Source organism: Myodes glareolus, chromosome 16, assembly GCF_982192425.1.
Source record: "Myodes glareolus chromosome 16, mMyoGla1.1, whole genome shotgun sequence".
NCBI classification, from domain to species: domain Eukaryota; kingdom Metazoa; phylum Chordata; class Mammalia; order Rodentia; family Cricetidae; genus Myodes; species Myodes glareolus.
Genome location: NC_142041.1, coordinates 30,373,190 through 30,396,893, shown reverse-complemented (window position 1 = coordinate 30,396,893; position 23,704 = coordinate 30,373,190). Strand labels below are relative to the sequence as shown.

The 23,704-nt window shown below is 50.5% G+C and overlaps 2 protein-coding genes across 3 annotated transcripts; one reads left to right on the top strand and one right to left on the bottom strand.

Moving 5' to 3' along the window:
- The first annotated feature begins 5,997 nt into the window (after positions 1 to 5,997).
- Positions 5,998 to 14,160, top strand: Grhpr (glyoxylate and hydroxypyruvate reductase). 2 transcript variants are annotated; one of them, XM_048420243.3, is made up of 9 exons: positions 5,998 to 6,144; positions 7,595 to 7,725; positions 8,490 to 8,562; positions 9,062 to 9,178; positions 9,898 to 9,986; positions 10,863 to 10,967; positions 11,769 to 11,904; positions 12,423 to 12,553; positions 13,870 to 14,160. In XM_048420243.3, exons 1-9 carry the CDS (start codon positions 6,062 to 6,064, stop codon positions 13,989 to 13,991), a joined length of 987 nt encoding a protein of 328 aa, XP_048276200.1. In that variant the 5' UTR covers positions 5,998 to 6,061; the 3' UTR covers positions 13,992 to 14,160. The 2 variants fall into 2 exon arrangements, with proteins under 2 accessions (XP_048276200.1, XP_048276201.1); XM_048420244.3 differs by lacking the exon at positions 5,998 to 6,144 and adding an exon at positions 6,718 to 6,858.
- A 547-nt stretch (positions 14,161 to 14,707) lies between these two features.
- On the bottom strand, positions 14,708 to 18,869 carry Zbtb5 (zinc finger and BTB domain containing 5). Its single transcript, XM_048420240.3, has one exon. The coding sequence runs from the start codon at positions 18,867 to 18,869 to the stop codon at positions 16,857 to 16,859; it is 2,013 nt and encodes a 670-aa protein (XP_048276197.1). The 3' UTR covers positions 14,708 to 16,856.
- Positions 18,870 to 23,704: the final 4,835 nt, after the last annotated feature.

The window sequence follows — 23,704 nt, the reverse complement described above, 5'->3', positions numbered from 1 at the left end:
TTTATTTTTTATGTGTTTGAGTGTTTGCCTGCACACACATATATGCACCATGGGGGCCATAAGAGGACACCAGATCCCCTAGGACTGGATTGACACATGTGAGCCACTATGTGGGCTCTAGGAACCAAACCTGGGTCCTCTTCAAGAGCAGCTCCTGACCTCCGAGTCCTCTCCGGAGTCCCGGAACTCCTAAATGTTTGAAAAGGTTCATCTTTCCTCAAGAAAGAGCTGGGAATTGAAGCTGTGAAACATTACCATTTAACAACAGTATCCTGGGAAAAGAGTGTTTTTATACAGTGCTGCTAGCAAATTAAATTGAATAATTTTCATGGAAAGCATTTTGGCAGGATCTATCAAAATTTATAGTGCTCAAATTTTTCTTTTTCTTTTTTTGTAGTGCACTTATTTTTGGCCCAGCAATTCTGATTCTAGAAACTTAGCATACAGGTGCAGTTACATAAATTCAAACTGTTTTGGAAAAGATTCAATCGAATTATAATGAATTGATTCATTCATTCATTCATTCATTGATTATGGCTAACAGAATGACAGTTCCTGAGCCAGACTTGAGATTGCCATATGAAGGGGGGGGGGTGAGGGAAGGATTTCTAAAAGTAGAGAGCACAAGAAGGCCTTGAGAACCAGGACAAGCAGGCCAGGAGCCGCTCTGCTCTGCCAGAGTGGGTAGTAAAGGCAACCTCACACCGTCCTCGGACGCCTGCCTGCATAAGCAGGTGGCGGAAGCCAAAGAGCCGCTAGTCTACACAGCGAGTAGATGGTCACAGCTGTACACTTCTGGTGGCGGTGGTCTCTGAGTCAGGGTTACTGCCAACTTACCTTCCAGGGACTGGGGTCAGAGGCTTGTGGGTATCAAGAGGGATGCCTAGGATGAGATGGAGTTTCTTTAGCCATCAGAGAACTCACACGTGCCAGAAACTCTTCATTGTAAGCATCAATGGGAAGCGACCTAAGCGTCCACCCACAGGGCTGGCTCTTGGTTATGGTGCATTCCTACAATGCAGTTCTGCACTAATAGAAAGAATGAGGCCCCAGGCGGGGGTGATGCAGGCTGATTGTCCCAGGTACTTGGCATACTGAGGCCAGCCAGGGCAACTTATTAAGATGCTTTCTCAAAATAAAATGTTAAACGAATGGGGGTCATATAGCTCAACAGCAAAGCACTTGCCTCGTCTGCATGACTCAGGGGTCAATCTTCAATCTAGGACGAGGGAGAGGAGGAGGGACCACACTCCTGGTACAGAATAACGCCAAAGATGCTTCTGTGGTGATGTTTTGTTTATGCTCTAACAACAACAAGAAGAAGATCAGAGGGTAGAGCTAGTTACTAGTTAACCATAGAGGCCAGGCGATGGTGGCTCACACCTTTGATCCCGGCATTTGGGAGTCACATGCCTTTAAATCCAGTGCTAGGGAGGTGGAGAAAGGAATGTAAGACATGTGGAGACAGGATCTTGGACCCATTCGGTCTGAGGATTCATAGAGACAGGATCTTGCCCTGTTGTTTTGAGGATCCGGTAGACGTCCCTCTAGTGACTGGCTTCTTTATTTCTCTTCAACATTTACCCCGATATCTGTCTCCAGGTTTTTATTATTAAGACCAATTAGAATTTGTGCTACACATTTCTATTCAGGGAAAAGCATTTACCGTATGTATGAATGAATATGCACACATCCTTTAAAGTTTTCGTTTGTGTGTGTGTGTGTGCGCGTGCGTGCGTGCATGTGTATTATAATGTGTATGTAGAAGTCAGAGGACAAGTTTCAGGAGTTGGCTCTCCCCTTCTCCCGTGTTTCAGGAACTGAACTTGGGTCCTCAGACCCTGCTGAACCAGCTTGCTAGTCCTGGATATGTAAATATACTTATATACACATTAAATATTTCTTTTTGTGTCATTGTTTTGTTTGTTTTATCAAGACTGGGTTTCTGGATCACAAGGGGTGCGTCCACCCACTGAGATGGTGGGACTGATCTAATGGGAGCTCACCAAGGCCAGCTGGACTGGGACTGATGGAGCATGTGATCAAACCGGACTCTCTGAATGTGGCTGTCAATGAGGGCTGACTGAGAAGCCAAGGACAATGGCACTGGGTCTTGATTCTACTGCATGTACTGGCTTTGTGGGAGCCTGGTTTGTTTGGATGCTCACCTTCCTAGACCTGAATGGAGGGGGGAGGACCTTGGACTTCCCATGGGGCAGGGAACCCTGACTGCTCTTAGAACTGGAGGGGGGAGTGGGGGGAGTGGGAGGGAAATGGGAGGTGGGGAGGAGGTGGAAATTTTTAATAAATAAATAAATAAACAAACAAATAAAAAGACTGGGTTTCTCTGTGTAATTCTGACTGGCCTGGAACTCGCTCTGTAGACCAGGCTGGCCTTGAACTCAGAGATGCTCCTGCCTCTGCCTCCCAAATGCTGGAATTAAAGGTGTGCACTACCACCACCCGGCATAAACAGTTCTAAAAAAATGTAGAAGAAACTAGGAATAACTGGTACCAGCCTCTGGGAAAGAAGGCATAGATATGGGAGAGACTGGTGGACAGGGTGAGAGAGAGGTGATTTTTACTCCTGTCTCTGTACCATTTGGGTCACTTGTATCTTACGCATTTGTTTTGTGTGTACATAACTTTTGTTGCTATTGAGTAACTTTTTAATCATTTGGGAAAGGTCCCATGTTGAGCCACACCATGGTCCAAACAGCATTTCCAGCCTGTTAGAGCAGAAGCATGAATGAGCACACCCTGTCTTCCCATGGTGTAGAATTCACTGATTGACACCACATTCGCAAGCTACATCTGTTTTCTTGGCTTCATGTTGCCAATTAACCTCCACGTTCCTGGATAGCTGGCCTTGGCAATCATACATTCTTTTACTTTATTCTTTATTTTTTTTTCTTTTCTTCCTTTTTGAGGTAGGGTCTCACACTGTATCTCAGGCTGGCCAGGAATTCACTCTGTAGCCCAGGCTGGCCTGACTCATGCCAGTCCTGACTCAGCCTCCTCCCCAGTGGCCCAGTCTCTCTCATACGAATACATTACATTCTGCACAGTTACATGTGCAGGTTACAGGGGGTGAAGTGGGTTCAGAGTTCATGCCGGCTGACCTGAAGCTGGAGGCAGAGAGCTGACACAGACGCCAGGAAATGTCTCCAGAGGGTCAGACAGGAAGTCTTGGGAGCTTCAGGGGCACAGCTGATTGGGCACAGTGACGTAAGAGACACGTCTAGGTGGCAGGCCATTTTGAAGTTCAGTCTGAGGCTGCTTGGTGTTGTGAACAGGAGAAATTCCAAGGACAGAGACAGAGTTTTCCACTGTGACAATTTCCTGGATGAGTCTCATGGTGACTAACCAGGTGACTAGTCAGTATGCCGGCCACATTTCAGTCTTGGGGTCCTCCTTTCATAGTCTCAGGTGAGAGGGTGAGAAGCTTGTATGTCCCGTATTTCTGATACCATTTGATACACTTGCTGGTGGCTGATAAGTTACTCCTGGTGCAGGCAGATGGAGGTTGGTTTTGTTGTTGGTGGTGGTGGAGACAGGGCTTCTCTGTGTAATCCTGGCTGTCCTGGAACTCATTCTGTAGATGAGGCAGGCCTCAAAACTCATAGACCCGCCTCCTTCTACCTCCTGAGTGCTGGGATTAAAGGAGTGTGCCATTGCACACTGTTAGATGGCAGTTTGTTAACCTGTGGAAACCGAGTCATTCTTATTGTCTTTTTGAATTTCTGCACACAGACCTTTCCTCCCCCTGCCTTAGTGGTGGCCAGGTGTCCCTAGATTCCTGCTTCTGAACCCGGGACCTGTCTGGATGGTGAAGAGCTGGGATCTAAGGCCAAGGTCAGGGCTTGAGCTCTGACGCTTTTCTTTTTTCCTTAACGATTTATTTATTTGTAATGGTCTGTCCGTGTAAGCGTGTTAGTGGAATTAAAGGCAGTTGTGAGCTGCCTTGTGGGTACTAGGAATTGAACCTGGGTCCTCTGGAAGAGCAGCCAGTGCTCTTAGCTGCTGAGCCATCGAGCCATCTCTCAAGCCCTCAAGCATTGGCTCTTAGTGGCTGTGTGATTTCAAGCAGATTCCCCCACTCTTGTCCTCAGCTTCTGGTCTGAAGATTAGGAAAACCGTGTGACTGGGATGTTCCCATGGAAAGTGTTTGGCATGGTGTGAGTTTACTAAGCGTTCCATAAATATCATTAATGTCCGATGCTTTAGCCTCTGAAACAGAGAGCAGACAGGCTACAGGGCCCTCGGCTGGCTTTGTGCTCTGGTTTCATTCTCACTAGCCTATAGTACCTTCTGAATGTCAGCCGGATGCTTTACTCTGAGGGAAGGACCTATGACCCCTGTTGACATGCTTGTCCAGTGCCCAGTGCCCTTGCTTGTCCTTCGTGTGTGAAAAGAGTTGAACAAGACCACAAACTCCCCCAGCAGGCCTGTCCTGGGGACACAAAAAAGACCTTTGTGTCAATGTTTGACAGATTTCAGGACCTTTCCTTTCCCCGCGGTGACCTAGTGACACAGATAAAGGGCAGTAGGAGAGACATTTATTAATGTGTTACTTAGGCCTGGGCGGCGGAGTAAAGCCTCTGTACAAACCCAGATGAGAGCAGGAAGTGGTGCTGGGTACACGTAATTCCAGAAACTTCAAAGCCACCTTCTGCTATACAGTGGGTTGGAGACCAGCTGGGTCTACGTGTTTCAAAAACAAAAACAAAAAAACAAAATAAATAAATAAATAAATAAAGACCCCCCCAAATGGGCCAGTTGATGTCTGTCAAGATAAAGTGCACATTATCTACTGAAGCCCCACAAAATCAGTGACGAGACCAGTGTGTTGCCCTTGGGGCCCTCCCAGATCTGAGAGCAAGTCACTAAGCAGCCCTGAGTCTGAAATGAGACCTGCACAGCTGACGGGCAGGCCTGGGGCCCTGAGCTAGTCCTGTACTGCCTTCAGGACTGCACCGTTTGCCATGAAGTCTGGGCTGGCCTTGAACTTGCAATCCTCTACCTCCTGAATGCTGGAATTATAAGCACACATCAGCACGCCTTGCTCTGTGTCTCTATTACAAGCACAGTACGTACTGATCTCTCAACAAGCCAAGAAGTAAGTACTACTATAATCCCCATCTTACAAATGAGGAAACTGAGGCACACAAAAGTCTAATAATTGCTCATGGTGGTGGAGCTGGCATTCAGCCCCAGGCAGATGGGCGCTACACCTTGGGCGCCACATCCCTCAGGCTAAGCAACCCTCGCTGTTTAGTACTGAAAAGAAAACAACCTTCAGCAGAAGCGTTATCCTCGTTATGTGCCCGAAGAAAGAGGGGTTCGGGTGCAGATTAGGGCTCGCATGTCATTTCATCAAGGCCGAACATCCCATAAGGGTTAGAGTCAAGATCCAGACTCAATCCCATCGGCAAACCCTAGCTGTGACCCAGCATGCTTGCTACCTGTTCTCAGGAACTGTCTCCAGCCAGTCAGCAGGTGTCCAGTTCTCCTAGGTGGCCTGTGAAGGGTTAAACTCCCCCACTACAGTTGTGGATTTATGTAGGGAATCATCCTAAGTATTAAAGGTATACTATCTGGATTCAGATCTTCTCCCCAAGGCTCCTGAGAGTATACAGGCCAGGCTTGGTTTTGAGTTTGGTGTGTTTATTCAGAGGCCTCTGCCTGGGGTAGTATGGCTAAAGTAGACCTAGTATGGTTCATCAGGGCTTTCTCCCTCCTCATTCTGATAGCGTACTCAGAGAGACTCTCATATCCATAACTGCGCATCCAGGTCCCTCTTCAGTATGTCCCTCACTCATCCAGGCTCCCAGGAATGCTTGGCCGTCCCCAGGCCATATCACCCTTGAGGGCACACACAGCCCTACACTCAGTACACACATCTTTCCCTGACAGTCAGTCTCTGGGGCCACAGCCCCACCCGCACAGGGTGGCTGAGAGCCCGGCCTCCGGCCCCGCCTCCGGCTCCGCCCCCGGCTCCGCCCACACTTCCGCCGCCGAGGGCCAGCTAAGCTGATTCACGTTTGCTGCTACGGATTTTATGAAACTGGCACGACTCATGAAGGTGTTCATCACTGGCTCGTTTCCGGCCGAGGGCAGGGCTGCGCTCGCCAAGGCTGCAGAGTAAGCGCCCGCGTCTGTACTCGGACTGCAGCTGAGCCCCCGGCTCCCTGCCGCGTCCTCCCGGCGGGTGTCCCCGAACCTCAGACACCCCTGCACCTGCTCAGGGTGGATTGGCTGTCTCCAGACACGCCGCTGGGGCTTCCGGGGCTACCCCACAACTGGGGACTTCCTCCCTAGACCCCGGTGCCTAGCAGGCGGGTGTGGCGTTTGGGGGCTTTTGTTCAGGAGTTGCCCGCTGTGTCCGCGGGGGAGGGGAGGCTTGGAGTTTGGGGTCGTCTTAGAGAGAAAGTTCTCCGAGGTGTAGCTTGCCCCAGGCGATTGGTCTTCGGCCTTCCAGGGAAGGGAGATTGCCTGCGAGGCCAGGTCCAGGCTCTGGATTTTACTCTGAGGTCAGCTGGCAGGCAGGAGTCAGACTGCGACAGTCACTGTCTCGGCTCGGCTCGGCTCTTCGGATGTTCTTCCTGTTGGACCTTCTTTGGTCGCTAGCCTTGCCAGGAGCTGTGAACACAAACTTTCAGTCCTCCCAGCACTGTGAAGTCAGCCTTAGAATTCCTTCATCACCGATCTGAAAACACAGGCTCGGTGGACTCGTGCCTTGCCCCAGAGTCACCCGGCTTCAGGTAGCAAGCTTGGCCTTTATACTCAGTACTCAGATCTGTCCCATTACAGTCTGGTCACTTCGGCTTTGCGCTGCCATTGTCAGTTTGGGAGAAGGTGAGATCCCTTAGGCCCTTGTAGTTCTGATGGGTTGGGGTGTGTGTGTGTGTGTGATTTGTTTTGAATTTTTTTCCTGAGGACATGTTTTGTTGGGACTTTTGTTCTTGAAGTGCTGGGACAAGTGGCCCTGGGACCCTGTCAGCCACCGCCCTGTACCTCCTGTGCGCACACACCAGGGCTGCTCCGAATTCAATGGTTTGGAGGAGCACCTCACATGAGAGACTGCTAAGGAAGCACACTACAGTGCTCCCAAGGCTAGGCGCCCTTGAGCTGGCAAGTCCACAGGGCAAAGTGTTGTACTTTGTGGACTCATAACTATAACTGTTCATTGAAGATAAACCCTATTAATCTGGTGTAGGACCCCCCCACACACACACACTTTTATATCCTCCCCCAACTTCCTCCACAACAGACTGCCTGGAAACTCACTGAACAGGAGAGAGCTCTCTGGGGTTGAGTCCCTAGGACATTCCCCCTTTCTGCTTAGTCTCTGCTCTGGCCTGGGGGCCCCCTCAGCTCTTGTCAGCTTCCCCCACTCTGGCAGCCCTCATTCCTTCCCCCAACTACATACCAAATAGTTCTGAGGCCCCACACACCTGACCTTAACTTTGGCCAGCCGAAAGCCACAGCAGGTGGAAGGCCATCTTTGCGAGCTGTGCTGTAGCATCCGGGAGGCTCCTTGCATCCTTTAAGGAAGCTCCCTGCGGCCTCTGAGTGGCTTCCCTCCCCTCAGCTGTGAAGTGGAACAGTGGACTTCGGATGAGCCCATCCCCAGAGAGGAACTGGAGCGCCGTGTGGTGGGGGCGCATGGCTTGCTCTGCCGCCTCTCTGACCGTGTGGATAAGAAACTTCTGGATGCTGCAGGTATGTGCTGAGGCTTCCTGGTCAGAATTCTGAGGGGCGCCTTGCCCTGTGAGCACATCAGCTTCCAGCAGCTGGCCAGCCTTGGAGCTGTCTCTAGTGTTTTTCCGAGGGCTTTCCCAACGGTAGCTCCACCTGGCACACATTGTCCCCCATCTGGCCTGTAAGTTCTGGAGAGGCTCCAAGAGGGCGTAGACCACGTGGTTCATGAGTGGGAGTGGAGGAGGGTGCCATGGGCTCCGAACCTTCCTGCTGTGCCATAGCCTTCTTTGTGACCTTGGGATCTCTGGTTCTGTGTGCGGGACAGAGGACCCAGCACGTGTGTGCACCGCTGTGCTCCCAGGTCTTGTTCCTGAGCAGGGTGGACATCACCCTGTGAGTTGTGCTGAGGCAGTTTAAGGAAAGCTTCAGACCCAGGGGCTGCCAGATTCAGTGCAGAACCACTCCCACCCCTGCCCTGCACTCAGATGCTTAGTGGGGGTGGGGGGGCACGCGGAGGTCACATCCCAGCCGCCGCTTCTGGAGTGTCCATAAGGAGGCCTTTGGTGTAGAGGAGACCCAAGGCCACCGGCAGGCACGAGTGTCCGTCTTGAGAGACCCCAGGTGTACTATGGTTGAGCCAATGCACTCCCTGAGCCTCTGTAGGTGGCAGAGGGTGTTGAGCTTCATACGAGGGACAAAGATGACAGCTTTCCCCTTCATCTAAGAAATAATAAGTAGGTGTTCCCGGGATGGCCCTCAGACACTGTGTGTTTTCTGTGCAACAGGAGCCAATCTCAAGGTCATCAGCACCTTCTCAGTGGGGGTTGACCACTTGCCTTTGGATGAAATCAAGAAACGGTAAACACAGCAGAGGTGGGGTTGGGGGGCAAGGGAGTGAGGGCTGACCCAGAGTGGGCGAGAAGGGCTCTCTGCTTGCTCACGTGTGCCTCCATGAGCGTGCAGAGTGGATGATGCTGAAATCATCCACATGTGCACAAGTCACCGAAACCCAGGTAGCTATAAGCTATGGGTGACCTCTGACCCCATCTGTCATGTTTGCTGTCTCTTCTGATCTCCATGGTATCCTAGAAGTAGAAAAGGCAAGTGTTAGTTCCCTTTCCAACGAAGAAATCGGGACCGTTAAGTAGCTCCCCGCTCCAGACCTTAGCCCTGATCTTCCGTGGTCATATCCTCCCCGTGGAGGGCGGTGATGGGAATGAGGGCCCCTTACAGTTCTGAGCCTCCTGGCAGCAGGAGCTAAGAAAGAGCAAATCTGCACCATGGAAGTGACCCATCAGTAGACACCGGGGGAGGTGGCGCTTGAGGCCCGTGTTACCACTAGGTGTTTGATTCCTAGTGGAATCCGGGTGGGCTACACACCGGGTGTCCTGACTGACGCCACCGCAGAGCTCGCCGTGTCCCTGCTGCTCACGACCTGCCGCCGGCTGCCAGAGGCCATAGAGGAGGTAAAGAAGTAAGTCCTGGTGGGAAGGCAACGGGCCTGAGATGGCACTCAGCTAAAGTAGTTCAGGCACAAGGCAGAGCTGCATTAGAGGGGGCAGGAAGGGAAGTCGGGAGATCTGGGTGCAGGCGGAGTGGATCCAGTAGCTACCGAGTGCAACGCTGCGCACTTGCGGTGCTGGGATCGACAAGCTGCAGGACCGGAAGTAGCCCTGGGAGCCAAAGCTGCCCACGTCACGCTATTGTGGCTCTTCGGTGTGAAGAGCAGGGAGCTTTCTTGACAGTGCCCAAGGGCCTCATGTGCGGAATGTGTGGGCACAACTGAAAAAACGTTTTCCCAACCAGTGCCCACCAGGTTCTGGACGAGAAGCCGGAGCCTGGCCTCCTTGGGGCACACTGTGGAAGGCAGTTTTTGTGCTGTAGGGTCCTGAAACCCCGCATCTTAAGTGTGTAGCCTCTGTTCCCAACTCTGGTGGTGCAGTCTCAGGCGGGTCACCCTTCTGCAGGCTTCCCCATCTGCAAAAAGCAGGCGTATGTCTAAGGCCCTTGTGGCCTCACTTCCTGTGTCCCCTAGTGACTTCAAAAGCCAGTCTGTTGTCCGCCACTCTAGCCCAATGACCTGAAGGCAGGGTTAGCTTCAGACCAAGGCCCAGAATGCTCAACGTGTGGGCTCCTGTGGCCCCTCGTCTCTTCCCAAGGTTGGGCTAACCCTCCCTCCCCCCCCCCCCACAGTGGCGGCTGGAGCACGTGGAGCCCATTGTGGATGTGCGGCTACGGACTCTCGGAGAGCACTGTCGGCATCGTGGGGCTGGGGCGCATAGGTGAGGCTCCCACTACCTGCTCCCCAGCCTTCTCCAGTGCCATAAGCCTGGACAATGGGTGTCCTTTGGAGAGGCTGTGTGTGGCTAGACTAAAAAAATCAAGCAAGCTCAAGAGTGCCCAAGAGCTCACTGGCTCACAGGAGCTCATGACAATGAAGGCTATCAGGTGGCGCTGGCTGTAGGAAGCAGCTTACTGTGGGAAAGCCTGCATCAACCTGGACCCCGGTTCTGAAAGGCAGGCTACTTCTCACTCTGCAAGTTGCAGCTGAGGGTCCCCTCTCCTTCAGTGCTGTGACCTCAGAAACCTGGTAGGAGGTTAGGGTGCCGTCATCCTGCCTGTACAGAGGCAGCATCCAGGAGTGGAGAACGAGGTAAACCTGTCTGGCCAGCCAGAAATCCTTGAAGCTTCTTGGAGGAGACCAACAACCTGGAATGTGTTTGAGTCTGAGGACCCAAGGATCCAAGCCTGTTGGCAGTAACATTCATGAAAAACTCTTGTAGGTCTTGGGGTACAATTTGGCAGCTGGGCAAGAGCCTCCAAAGTCAAGAGGCAGGGATGTGTTCACAGAAGTAGAGCATTCAGAAGAGGAGAGAGGGGACCTCTTGACCCCCCCTATCTTTAGAGGTACCACATCCAGGTCTTGGAGAAAGTCAGCAAGTGACCCTCAAGATGACTGGGACTATGTGGAGCCCGTGTAAGCCAGTTCATCTACCAAGTGTGCCACTGCCTCCGAATCCTTGGAACAGTGCCCTGTCTGGGGACAGGTTAAACTGGGGCAGCCTAGCTCCACTAAGACAGAACAGGGTCCCCCTCTAAGGGTCAGTTGCACTTGCCCTCTGGAAGGTGGGTGCAAGCTGTGGTCTCCTTGCCGCTAGGTCAGGCCATTGCTCGGCGGCTGAAACCATTTGGTGTCCAGAGATTTCTCTACACGGGGCGCCAGCCCAGGCCTCAGGAAGCAGCAGAATTCCAGGCTGAGTTTGGTAAGTAAAACCCTGATTTCTCCTGGAGTCCGTCACGATGGTGGTGACAATGGTGGTATGTCATTTACAGGCAGGATGCAGGAGCTTGAGGTGTCCGGGGGGCTTCTGTGACCCTTACGTGTTCTCTAGTCTACCCGCTTGGGACACAGGAGGGCACTCAGGAGCACAGACGTCCATCATGTGCCTAGACCTGGAGTTTTCTCTTCTGGGTAGAAAGCCCTAGTAACCATCTTTGTCTCTGCCCATCTCAGAGCTGGTCTTACAGGTGTCCTCAGGATGTTACGTGGGTACTGGGACCCAAACTCTGGCTCTCTTGATCATTTTAACTGCTGAGCCATCCTCTAGCCCCTTCACCATAGTTTTTAAGACACGGTCTCTCACGGAGTCTTACACCGACTGAGGCTAGAGTGACAGGCCAGTGAGTTCCGGGAGCCACCTGTCTCCGTCTCTCCAGGGCTGGAATTCCTGTCTTGCCCAGATTTTCAGGTGGGTCCTGGGAATCCAAGCTCAGGTTCTCCTGCTCATGCAGTGGGCACTTTACCGACCAAGACATCTCCCGGGCCTCCCTAGTCCACTGATTTTGGAGATAGTTTTGCTTTGTAGCTCTGGCTGGCCTCCAAGTTAAGGTAGCCCTCCTGCCTCAGCCCCTAGAGCATTGGAATTACTGGTATGCACCATCGTGCCTGGCATCCTGGGAGTTCCTTTTGAGGGAGATGGGAGCTACTCCATGCCCTTGGCCTGTGCCATCTTACTGTCCCTCAGGCTCTGATGAAGCCCTTCCCTTCCCTCCCTCTCCCCCAGTGCCTATTGCTCAGCTGGCTGCAGAGTCCGACTTCATTGTAGTGGCCTGCTCCTTAACACCTGATACCCGGGGCCTCTGCAACAAGGATTTCTTCCAGAAGATGAAGAACACAGCTGTCTTCATCAACATCAGCAGGTAGCCAAGCTGCCCTCATCCCTGGGTCCCCCAGCACTCCTGGAAAGGGCAGTGCCCACCTCCTGGGACCTGGCTTTGCTGTCCCTGTTGGTGGTGCATGTGCTCAGGAAGACATGTCAAGCTCTGTAAACCAAGTCAAACACAGGAAAGGCCCTCTGAGAAATGGCTGAGGAAGATTGGTCAGCATAGCCTTCTGGTTCCCCGCAGTAGCCCAACCTTGCTCAGGGTAGTGTGATTCAAAGGCTGGGGCCTACAGAGGGTCCTTCAGAGTCTGTTAAATACTCCCGACCTCTAGTGTGCCTGGAAGTTAGGGTTTCCTCAGGAGCCCAGGAAAGTTTATTAGCTCTGTCACAAGCTAGTGAGTGACAGGGCTCCGGTCAAAACTAACGCTAATATGCGGATGGCCTTACAAGTCAGTGCCAGGCGATGAGTGGAAATACATTCTGTTGTTGTTCTGCCCTAAAGGCAGCTTGGGTGGAGGGAGTGTCTGGGCCCCCAGATCATACTGTCACTTTCAGGGGAGATGTGGTAAACCAGGACGACCTGTACCAGGCACTAACCAGCGGTAAGATTGCAGCAGCGGGGCTGGACGTGACCACCCCAGAACCCTTGCCTCCAAGTCACCCACTGCTGACCCTGAAGAACTGTGGTAAGAGCTGTTTCCAGGGTAGATGTGTAGCCACCCTATGGCATTTTGAGACAGGCCTGGCTATGGGGCTAGCCGAGGCAATGCTAACCCAGGGGGCCCAGCCAGGGACTGGGAGTGTGTAGGTTATTAGTGACTGGTGTTTAACAGGAATGTGATGCTCAGTTAAGTCTCTGTCCCTATGGGGACAGATCCAAAAAACGAATGGGTTTGCTGAAGTAAGACTGATGTCATTCCTATAGCCACTCATGGGGCTAACTCGTCACTCTGAATGGCTATTACCACTGTATGGAAAGGCCATGACACCACCGGTGTTTTCAGCTGGTGCCAGTTATGAAGCTTCTAGCAGCCACCAGCTCATTCATGTTGTGGCTGGAGAATTAGCTTTATGTTTTCCAACATCTGGCTCACCAGCCATCAGTGCCCCTAGACTTCTGAGTCTGGGCCCTTCTTTGGCCTTAGGCATTTTAAGTCTCCCTTCTCCCTTTGTCCCCAGGGCCCCAGATGCTTCTGGCTCTTGGTACTTTGTCAGCAATTGCGTTGGCTAGTTTTGTTTTGTTTTTTGTTTTTTTCTTTCTTTCTTTCTTTCTTCTTTAATTGTCTCTTGGAAGGACTGAGCCACTGGTTACCAGATCCTGCCCTAAGGGCTTCTGTAGGTTTTTGACTACCGCTGGAGACTGTGCCCTTAATGGGCTCCCGATGAGATGCTGGTGCTTCTGGCCCTAGGAGCATTTTGAGACCCTGGCCTCAGCACTAGCCTTTCCTCCCTGTTCAGGAATTAGTGGTGTTTCCCTAGACTCACCGAGAGGCATCAGGGCTATGGAAGTCCCCATGCCTTCTGGAGAGGAAGCCCAGGCATGTTCTTGGTGCCCCTTCAGTGAAGGCTCCATTGTTTCAGCCCTTGGCAATCCCTCTGACCCCATCCCCATGCCAGCCTGCGAGGAACACTGGCTGTGCCGTGAGGGAAAGCTGGCCCTGCCCCTGCTTCCTGCCCCCACTTGCTCTGCATTGGGACCAGAGGCACCTACGGTCCCAGCGTTTGATCATGGAGTTACTTCAGTTCAGAAGCCCTGTGCCATCGTTCTCAAGGGTGCAGGGTGAGGTAAACTGCTAGGCTCCGAAGCTGGTGCCTAGAATCACCGTCCAGATAGGCAGCAAGACTCCCTGTTGCCTATCATATTTTTAAGGGTTCAAATCTTTTGCTTGGATTTGGGTCTCAGCATAACCTAAGTCTAGGAGGGCACAGGCGGAGGGTGCAATGACAGATCCTTTGCCCTGTTAACTGGTAGTCCGGGACCAACGCTTCCTTCTCCCTCCAGTGATCCTGCCTCACATCGGCAGTGCCACCTATAAAACTCGAAACACCATGTCCTTGCTGGCAGCTAACAACTTGCTGGCTGGCCTACGAGGGGAGCCGATGCCCAGTGAACTCGAGCTGTAGCCAGATGGGCTTTCAAGATGGAGACATCTTGCTGGACTTTGGACTCGGGAAAGAGCCTGGCGGAAGCCTCCTCCACTACATCTTCAGGGGAGCATGGGAACTGGCAAACGGGCTTGCCACGTCTAAGCCAAAAGTCTGTCATTCTAGCATTAAATAATTTCTGACACGGTGTCTGAGCCTGTGACCGGTGGCACTAACAGAGCATCTCTTGTGTTTGCTGACTCGGGGCACCTGGTGATCTGCCTTGGCTCTGCTTCCCACGCTGCCCTCACGGAGCAAAGACCAGGAGAACCAGAGAAACGGCACCTGAACCCAATACCTGCACCCCGATGAAAGAGCAGAAAGCAGAGGGGAAAGCTGCAGGAAAGGAGGGGGTGAGATCAGCACTGTTGTCAACCATAGTGAAGGCAGAAGGATTCCCAGTTTTGAGATCTGGATCCATAGCTACCTGTTGTTCCCTCTGCACCCCAGGTAGAAGCCCCTATGAAATCGCCCTTCACTCCTCCCCAGGGCCAGGCCACAAGCACTGCCATGGCAAAACCTCCCACATGGCCATGGCACAGACAGGTGCGGGGGAGGGGAAAGCAGGAGGAACTGCTGGGTGCCAGCATTCCTATTGGAGGCTCACTGATTTGAAGCCCACCCAGCAGTGGGGCCAGTAGAGAAGCACTTCCCTGTTTTGTTTCGACTTTAACCTAAGTAGAGGAGAACACGTATTTAGAAGCATGAATATGGCAAATTTTTTATTTCAAAATCTGCTTTGACCAGCATTAGCACCAACAAGGTGCCTCTACACTTGATGCGATCTCCAGAAGATTGTACATGATTATGCCGGGCTATAATTAAGGCTAAAAAATCAAAAGTCAGGTCCCCAGTATCAGTTAGAATCCCAGCAGAACTCCAGGTCACAGCAACCCTGGTCTAGCTTCCCAGGGCCCCTTGGGAATCTTTAAGGGCTACAGCGTGTTGGAGGACACTGGCCTGCAAGCTTGCTTCTCACACGTAGAGACTGACTACGAGGTAGATGAGATTCCAGGTCCATCCAGCAGTGGAGAGGCGGGTCCCAAAGCAAAGTCCATTTGTATCCAAGCTGAGGCGAGGGGTAGACTCCAAACACCACATCCTTAAGATAGGAGGGATGACTGCCACTCTCTGCCTGTGACACTGGCTCCTCGCCCAGCAGGGCATCTCTGGTTCTCCATGCTGACCCCCGCTCCCACGGGTTCCTACATCATGACGGTGGATATAGAGACCCACCCCCATCATGTCTCGACAGTTCTGCTGACAATAAGCCACTGCTGTCTTTCAATGGTCTCTTTCCCACACACCTGCTTAGAAGAAGGGCCCAGGTTTCCAATGGGCCTTTCCTCCCTGGAACTCAGCTCAGATGGCATGCCCTTTCAACATTACAGGTCTACCCACGTCTACCCACAGACTCATGGTCACACTAGCTTAGGAGAAGCACACTCGTTGTTTAGGAAATAGAGAAATGTGGAGCTTTCTGCGCTTAAGAACTGAATTTCTCTGAATTATGCACAATGGTTTGGTGTCCCTGAAGAAAGATAAATGGAAAAAGAATTCTTGTCCACGAATGAACTAAATGAGCTACAGATATGCATGGTCCCGTGCTGTTCCCTAGGTGCACACCGGGAGCAGCAGCCCTGCCAGCAAGGCAGAGGGAGGACACAGAGATACCGGACAAAGAACCGAATGCCTCTCTAAGAGCCTTGGATGTTTCTGGTGAGTTCTATGCTGTGGGCTGCCTAACTCTTCCAAAGCCTGGAAAAGACTGAGCCGTGAACACTACCACATTTAGGTTTCAAATAACTAGACGCTGACCGTTAAAGGAGCGACCCCATGACAGCCGAGGTCATAGAACTGTGGTTGCTGTGGTTAGTTCAGCTGGTCCTGCCTGGAGAGAGGGTCTATGGGGCTTGGGAGTGAGAACTAACAAAGCAGAGTAGCTGATCTCAGGTGACGGGGCCAGCCAGACTGGATGGAGTGAAAGGCGTATGTACCATGAACCCCACAAAACAGGACTCCATATTACCAGAACGACAAGAGACACTAGCTTCCTGCTGACTTCAAACAGAACTACGACATCAGAAGTACATCATTGGAAACACTGCTAACACAGCACACAGAGAAACACCCCACCATCACCCCTACAAGTACACACTCCACTTACAATTTTGTTTTAAAAATCGGAAAAAATAAAATAAAAACACCTATTTCACAGAGATGATTCAAAAGTATATACACCTGTTAGTCCAAGGGTGTATTCCCTGGACCAGTCAGCACCATCAGAGGGCAGTATCGGTGACTGCAACTCAGATTAAAAAAAAAAAAAATACAGTCCTTTCTGAGGCCTAGGACTAGCTCAGGACACACTTTAAAGCATTTGTGGCAGACTTGTTCTCCAGGGCCCTTTCTTTTCAGACAGCACCGAGTTACCTGGTTACACCTAAGTATGTTTTGCACTGCTGTACAGGGATGAGATATTCCCATCAGAGGGTGTAGGAATTTAATTAAATGCTTCACAGGGCTTTAAAATAGTGTTAAAATGTTTTTCAATCGCTTCCATTTCTAAATGTGACACTCTTAACATCATTGACAAACTATCAGTGACAAACTGCACTCAACCTTAAGCAAGGCCTTGGTTCCGGTCGCTTTCCCTGGTGCACACCTCCCTCAGAGTGCTGCCGTGTAAGCCTGACACCGAACAGTTCTCTGCTTCCTACTGGCTGAAATTCAAAGAAACACCAGCCAGCTGAGGCCTCACGTCCAGTGGCATTAGCGGCCTGCCAACAACGACTTTAATTTCAGTCCAGACCTGGCCCGTGTACGTCTCACGAGCAGAGATGGTTAGAGCAACGTGCTGGGGAGGTTGCTGCTCTGCCAGCGCAGGCAGGTGGTCTTCGAGTGTTTGTACAGGTGGCTGGACTGACTGAACCGCTTGCCACACTTGAGGCAGGCGTATGGCTTCTCGCCTGTGTGAACTCGGATGTGCTTCTTGCAGTCTGTCAAAGTCAGAAAGGTTTTACAGCAAATTTTGCAGGCGTACTTGCGAGCCCCCTCCACCACCAAGACATTGTGCTCTGATAAGGCCTTCTTGCACTTTGATAAGACATCCGCAGAGGCCCTGGTCAGCTGCGGAGGGCCAGGCTGGGAAGGGTGGCCGTTTTCAAATGTGGTGGTCCCATTCATCATCAGCTGGGAACTGGCAGGGTTTTCAGGGATCTGTGAGCTCCGGACAGAAGTTACAACCGGCATTTTGGGAGCTATGCGTCGGTAGTATGGAAAGTTACTGCCTCCTCCTCTTGAGGAACCCATCATTGCCCTGGAGAAGGAAGAATGGAGACCCAGGCCAGACCTAGAAAAATCCATCCCAAATTGTTCTCCTTGGTAGCCTGAGGTCTGCACACACGGCAGGCCCATCACCTCCTGCACAGGCCTGACAAAATGGGAGTCTGCAGGTTCACTGAATGGGTTCTCCACATGGGAACCCGGGGCAGAGGAAGGCCCACCTGCAGGCCCAGCCTCTGGACTCAACAAGTAAGGGGCCTCCCCCTCCAGCCGGCAGTCACTGGTGGTATTTGGGATGTTGTCATCGGTGCTCTGACCTGCGCTAAAGTTATTCCCCCTGCTCTTGTTGAGAAAATTTGAAATGCTGAAAGAGGTCTTATGTTCTAGATTATTTGTGACTTCCAAGATGTGGATGTCCCCAACCCTGTCTGTACTGGACTGGGGATCCGAAAAGCTCCGGTCACTGCTTTCAGGGCTGAGGTCTATCTTCTCAGCACTGACCACCACGCCTTCCACTTCCACAGATTCGCTGCCCTCTGCCTGGGAGGTCACGTCGCTCACTTCGTCCTGTGGCTCGGGAGAGCTCAGGGGCTCGGACTTCACCACCACTCTCATGTGCTCCTTCTCCCCAAGCCCGACCTCAGGGTTTTCACACTGGAAACTGCCTTTCTCGGCTACAGCTTCTTGTTCAAAACCTGTTTCAACCTGAGTTGCACGAGAGGCCATGTTGCCAGCACTGCCATCTGACTGGCTGGGCATCTGGGCATCTTCTTGGGCACCAAAAGGCCGATCAAACAGCATAGCACCGTCTTCCTGGTTGTCAGCCATCCCATCAGGTTTAGGATTATCCACAATTTTCAGAGAATCTGGCGAAAAGAACTCCTCTCGGGAATGAACGCCCGAAGGCCCACTCTCTGGAGTAACATCTGAAATGGCAGACTCATCCATGGAGGAGCGCAGGCGCTGCCGGGCCCGCTCCTCTACAGACTGCTTGCGCTTGTGAAGGCGTCTCATGGGGAAGGGTGTCCGCTGGTCCAGGTTGCTGCGCATGGATGAGCTCATGGGGGCTGGAGGCTCCTCGCCACTCTGGCTGGAACTGAGGGCTGAGCTCACAATGCTCAGTCCCAGCTGCTGCAGCATGAAAGAGCGCTGCATGCGAGCACTCTGCTCCTGAACACGCTCGCTGGGGGGAGACATGGGCAGCGTCCTTGTTGTCAGGTAATGTTTACATGCCTTAACAACCGAGTTCAGATGCAGGTGAGAGGCTGCCAATAAGACATCCATAACATTGCTCTCCCCTAGCATGAGGGTGGAGGTATACATCATGTCAATCAGCGCGGCAAAGGCCTCTGCTGTCACTACCTCACTATCGAGCTGGATCATGTTCATGGTTTGATCTCCCTCTGCCACAGAGAACAGAGCTCGGAAATGCGTGCTGCATGCTGCCAGCACGGAGCGGTGGGCTTTGAAATGTCTGTTCCCCACTACAATGACACAGTCACAGAGCTGGCCATGAAGTCTCTGGTAGTTCAACTGCTGAAAAATCTGCTCAAAGTGACCAGGAAAATCCATTGTCCTATAGGAAACACAAGGAAAAAAGTGTTATTTCCTAATGAAGCTTAACGCAGAGCCAGTACACAGACTGCAGTAGAGCGTGTGGGGCTGGCAAGATGGCCCAGCCAGTCAATGTTCCTGCTGACAAACTGAGTTCTATCCCTGGGTCCCAGAGAACCAACTCCTAAAAGTCGTGATCTGACTGCTAAACACACAGCAGGCGACATGCACATACGCACACACACAGAATAAATAAAAATGTGATTTAAGGCAACTTTAAAGCATGCTGGCCACATTTGGAGCTTTGAAAGCTTGTGATGTCTAACAGTGGGCCTACATATATGAACTTGTCAACTAAGGAGCAAAAGTCAGTTCAGCTCAAGCTCCAGATCCAAGTACACACATGAGATCCCTTAGCCCTTCCTGTTAACTTGCTTAGGACACTGAGGGTCTGTTGGAAAAGCCCAGTATGTGGGAGGAGGCTTATTTGCCCCACTGAAATTTGTTAGCATTCAGCATTTCCTAGAATAGCGAATGCCAAGAAATTCCAGCAGCCTTAGCAACCTTGGTGAAAGGGCAAATCAGCAGCAGAGAGGAACTCTGGCATACAGAGGGTGGTGGCAGACTGCACACGGGCACTCACTCCCACACCGCTTCCTGCAGCCTGACACCAGCACTACAGGTACTGTTGTTCGGAGGGTTGTTGTATTAAAGGTATAAAAGCCAGGGCTGGAGAGAAGGCTCAGCAGCTAAGAGCACTGACTGCTCTTCCTGAGGCCCCAGTTCAGTTCCCAGCACCCATATGGTGGCTTGCAGCCACTGTAACTCCAGTTTCAGGGGACTTTGATGACCTCTTCTGGCCTCTGGGGATATTGCACATGTGGGTACACAGATATGTGGAGCCAAACACTCATAAACGTGAAATAAAATAAAGAAAAGAAGAAAGAAAAATCAGGGCACAGCAAAAGAAAATATACGGTAACTTGTACTGACCTGAGGGCTGGGACTGGGATCCCAGTGCATGTGACAAAAATGTTAACCAAGTTCAATTATGGTCACAGTGGCATAACTCACAGATTTGCTATAAGTGCATGGATTACATGCTTAATAAGATGTTTTACAGCAATACATTACAATACAAGAAAGCCTAAGAGACTGTACTTTTAAAAAAACAGAAAAGGAAGAGAGGCCATGAATAGGCTTAAACCAAATGTTTTCAGGAACTGTGTACAGGGCACCTACAAAACTAACCAAAATGACTACTTACAATGTTGCTTGTGTTTGATAAATTTAATCTTCCCTTTGGGTGGCGTGTGCTATGATTTCTTTTTAAAAGAGATGGAAATACTTACAGCTAAGACAGTAAATTTGCTCCAAAAGTACGTACTTTCACATATTTGAAAGCTTTCAATAAAGCAAGTTAGAAGGGAAAAAGTACATATTTTCACATATTTGAAAGTTTTCAATAAAGCAAGTTAGAAGGGGAAAAGTACATATTTTCACATATTTGAAAGTTTTCAATAAAGTAAGTTAGAAGGGAAAAAGAAGGGCCCTGTGCCTTTTAACGCTGAGTCTGGAACCGGTAAACATCTGCATACTTCCTGGAATTATTTGAAATAAGAACTTGCTTATTTTCATTTAAGAAATTACTACATTTTCTAGCAACTTTGTAGCTGCCCATCTATTCCAAGTCTCTACCTCAGACCAGAGCAGAGACTTGCCCTCCCTCTGTGGTTTAACAAGGCTGATGATGCCAATGAGGCATCTGTGCCCCTCCTGGGGCTCTACAGCTAAAGCAGGACAGGCTATTTTTTCTTCTCAGTGGAGAAACTTCTGGCTCCTAGGACAGGGGTTTAAATGAATTACTAAGCCCAGGACAGGACATGAACACATAAGGCCTAGCATGTCCAGTACTAGAGATGAAAGAGCCAGTAAGACAGAACTAAACTCAGGTAGAACAGACCAATGACACAACTCTAGGTACTGCTAGAAGGAAGCAGCAGCAGCAGGGACAAGCACAGGGCCCTGCCTCTGCCAGCGGGGGAGGGAGTGCTGACGGTCTGCTGGGAAAGAGCCCTCCCTGGACTGGGGAGTTCTACTGAGAACCCCTGGTGGGGGATGAGTCACTTCACGGGAAGCTGAAGCTTTAAGTCTGCACAGTCCCTCACCTCCAGCACTCCCACCTCTACCTGCTCAGAGACTACATGACAAGCAGCCACGCCCATACTTTCCAAGAAAACTGCTGTTTTTACATTATAGGATAACTGAAAAGCCCACTAAAAAACTCGAGTCCCAGCAAAATACATTCATCTTCAAGGCCAACCCATCCACTCAGCTGCCAATCAGTCCAGGCTCCACTCCTACTGTGAATGTGAAGGAAGAGCGCACGCGGCTGAGAGAATGAAACTCAAGCACACAATGCAGAGCGCCAGGGCTGGAGAGATGGCTCACTGGTCAGAGCACTGGCTGCTCTTCGGAGGACACGGGGTTGATCCCACGTGGCAGCTCCCAACTGTCTGTAGCTCCAGCTACGGGGATCTGATGCCCTTTTCTGGACTCCACAGATACCTGGCACACATGTGGCACACAGACATACATGTAGATAAAATACTCATACACGTATAATGGAATAATGATGATGGTGGCAAAGTAACAAACAGAAAAGCACAGGGAAACATTTGGAACAAACAGAAATGATATAGGGGGAAAACTGAGGTTAAAAAAACCTTTAATTAATGGCCTCAGATAAGATAGCACATCCATGAAATAAGAATATCTTTTGTTTTTCACAATAAAGTTACAAGGTTTCTGTTTAGTCCTTGCCATCCTGGAACTTGCTCTGTAGACCAGGCTGGCCTTGAACTCGGAGATTCGCCTGCCTCTGCCTTCAAGTGTTAGGATCAACAATATATGTCACCACTGCCCGGCTTTGTTTCTTTAATGATTGGGTTATTGTTATCTTATGTGTATGGTGTTTGCTGCATGTATTTTTGTGTGACACATGTATGCCTGGTGCCTGAGGAGGCCAGAAGGAGGCAATGGATGGCATGGAACTGGAGCTGCAGATGGTTATGAGCCTCCATACGGGGGCTGAGAATTAAATGTGGATCCTCTACAAGAGCAGCTAGTGCTCTTAATCACTAAGCCATCTCCTCAGCTTCTACCCATCCCCAACACTTTAAAAAAAATATTTATAAGGAGGGATGTTCTGGAAACAAGAAAGCGCATGTTTATGGTGGCACATGATTTAATTCCAGCACTGGGGAGGCTGAAGTAGGAGTACTGAAAGTTCAAAGCCAGTCTGTGGGTGAGGGGAGAGAAAGGAAAGGGGAAGGGAGGAGAGGAAACAAAGGGACAAGCTGGTGGACAGAAAGAAAGAAAGAAGTACTGGGAATTTAAAAATGGCAAAAAACTGTACACATAGAGTTGGAAGAAAATCACTGAGCAAACCTCAAGGTAAGAGAAAGGAAAGCAGAACTGAACAAGGAAAAGGGGAGTAGTTCAGAAGCCTAACGCCTCTTCAGAAACTCGAGGACAGGAGGGAGAAGCTTGAGGAGATCATCTGGGGCAGGTGGGACTGCTCAGAATGTTGGGGATCTGAACCAGTGTGGGGAGAAATGGAAACTGTAGTTGTCCTCTGAGCTACTCATGCACAAACACACAAGTAGTCAATGGTATAAAACTTTAAATTTAAAAAAAAAAAGTCAGTTTGGGAGCCAGTGACGGGGTACTAGTGGCAGTTCACAAAACATTAGGAATAACATTAGCACTAGACTCTTTCAAAGCAATATTGAAGGGTATTATTCCTTCAAAATGCTTCAGAAAAATTATTTCCAACAGAGAATTCCATCTGTAGCGTGAACTCTAACCGGTCTTAAGAATAAAAGTCTGAAGTCAGATATTAGGGGTAAATGCTGAAAGATCAGAGAAGCAGAGCAGCCAGCCACTGAAGTTCTTACCTCTACGAAATCCTCAGATGGAAAAGGGGGCAAGATCCTGTCTCCACAAATCCTCAGAGTGCTTCAAGACTGCAATGAGCTCCTGTCTCCTCCCACCTTATATTCTTCTCTTCACCCAGCCATATAACACCTGTCTCCACCTCCCTAGTGCTGGGATCACTTGTGTGTGAGCTCTGATTCTCTTTAAGACAGATTCAACTGGTGTAGCCTAGGGTGGCCTTGAACTCACAGAGATCCCTCTGCCTCTGTTTCCTGAGTGCTGGGATTAAAGGTGTGCACCAGCACTGCCTGGGCTCTCTGGCTAACTAGAGGCTTGGCTCTGCACTCTGATCTTCAGGCAAGCTTTATTTGTTAGATTACAAGCAAAATATCACTACATTTGATTCTTTTTTTTTCTCCCTTCTCTCCTCCCGGTGTTTCAAGACAGGGTTTCTCTGTAGCTATGGAACGCGTCCAGGAACTTGACCTGTAGATCAGGCTGGCCTCAAACTCAGAGATTCACCTGTCTCTGCCTACCAAGTGCTGGGATTAAAGGTGTGTGCCACCACCACCAGGCTTCTATGGCTAACTGGTGGCTTAAGTTTGCACTCTGATCTTCAGGCAAGCTTTATTTGTTAGACAAACAAAATATCACTACACCACTCCTAAACTGTTACACAATTATGATGCCAAACTAAAGCATTTTTAGAGAAGCAAGAACACAAAGGTTATCTCCTACATTTCTTGTCTCAGGAAATTACTAAAGGATGCACTTATGCAAGCAAGAAAACAAACAAACAACAAAGGAGCAACATAGGAAACTTAGAGTCACTGTATACCCTGGCAGGAGAGAAGATGTTTTAGCGAGGCACCTGTGCCAGACTACTGGAACAACAGACTCCGAGAATTAAATTT

What these genes read in the sequence shown, in the direction of transcription:
- Zbtb5 (XM_048420240.3), bottom strand. Translation starts at nt 18,869, where the DNA reads ATGGATTTTCCTGGTCACTTTGAGCAGATTTTTCAGCAGTTGAACTAC.
- Grhpr (XM_048420243.3), top strand. Translation starts at nt 6,062, where the DNA reads ATGAAACTGGCACGACTCATGAAGGTGTTCATCACTGGCTCGTTTCCG. An exon ending in CGTGGGGCTGGGGCGCATAG is followed by an intron (nt 9,987 to 10,862) that starts GTGAGGCTCCCA and finishes CCTTGCCGCTAG; the next exon opens with GTCAGGCCATTGCTCGGCGG. An exon ending in AGAATTCCAGGCTGAGTTTG is followed by an intron (nt 10,968 to 11,768) that starts GTAAGTAAAACC and finishes CCTCTCCCCCAG; the next exon opens with TGCCTATTGCTCAGCTGGCT.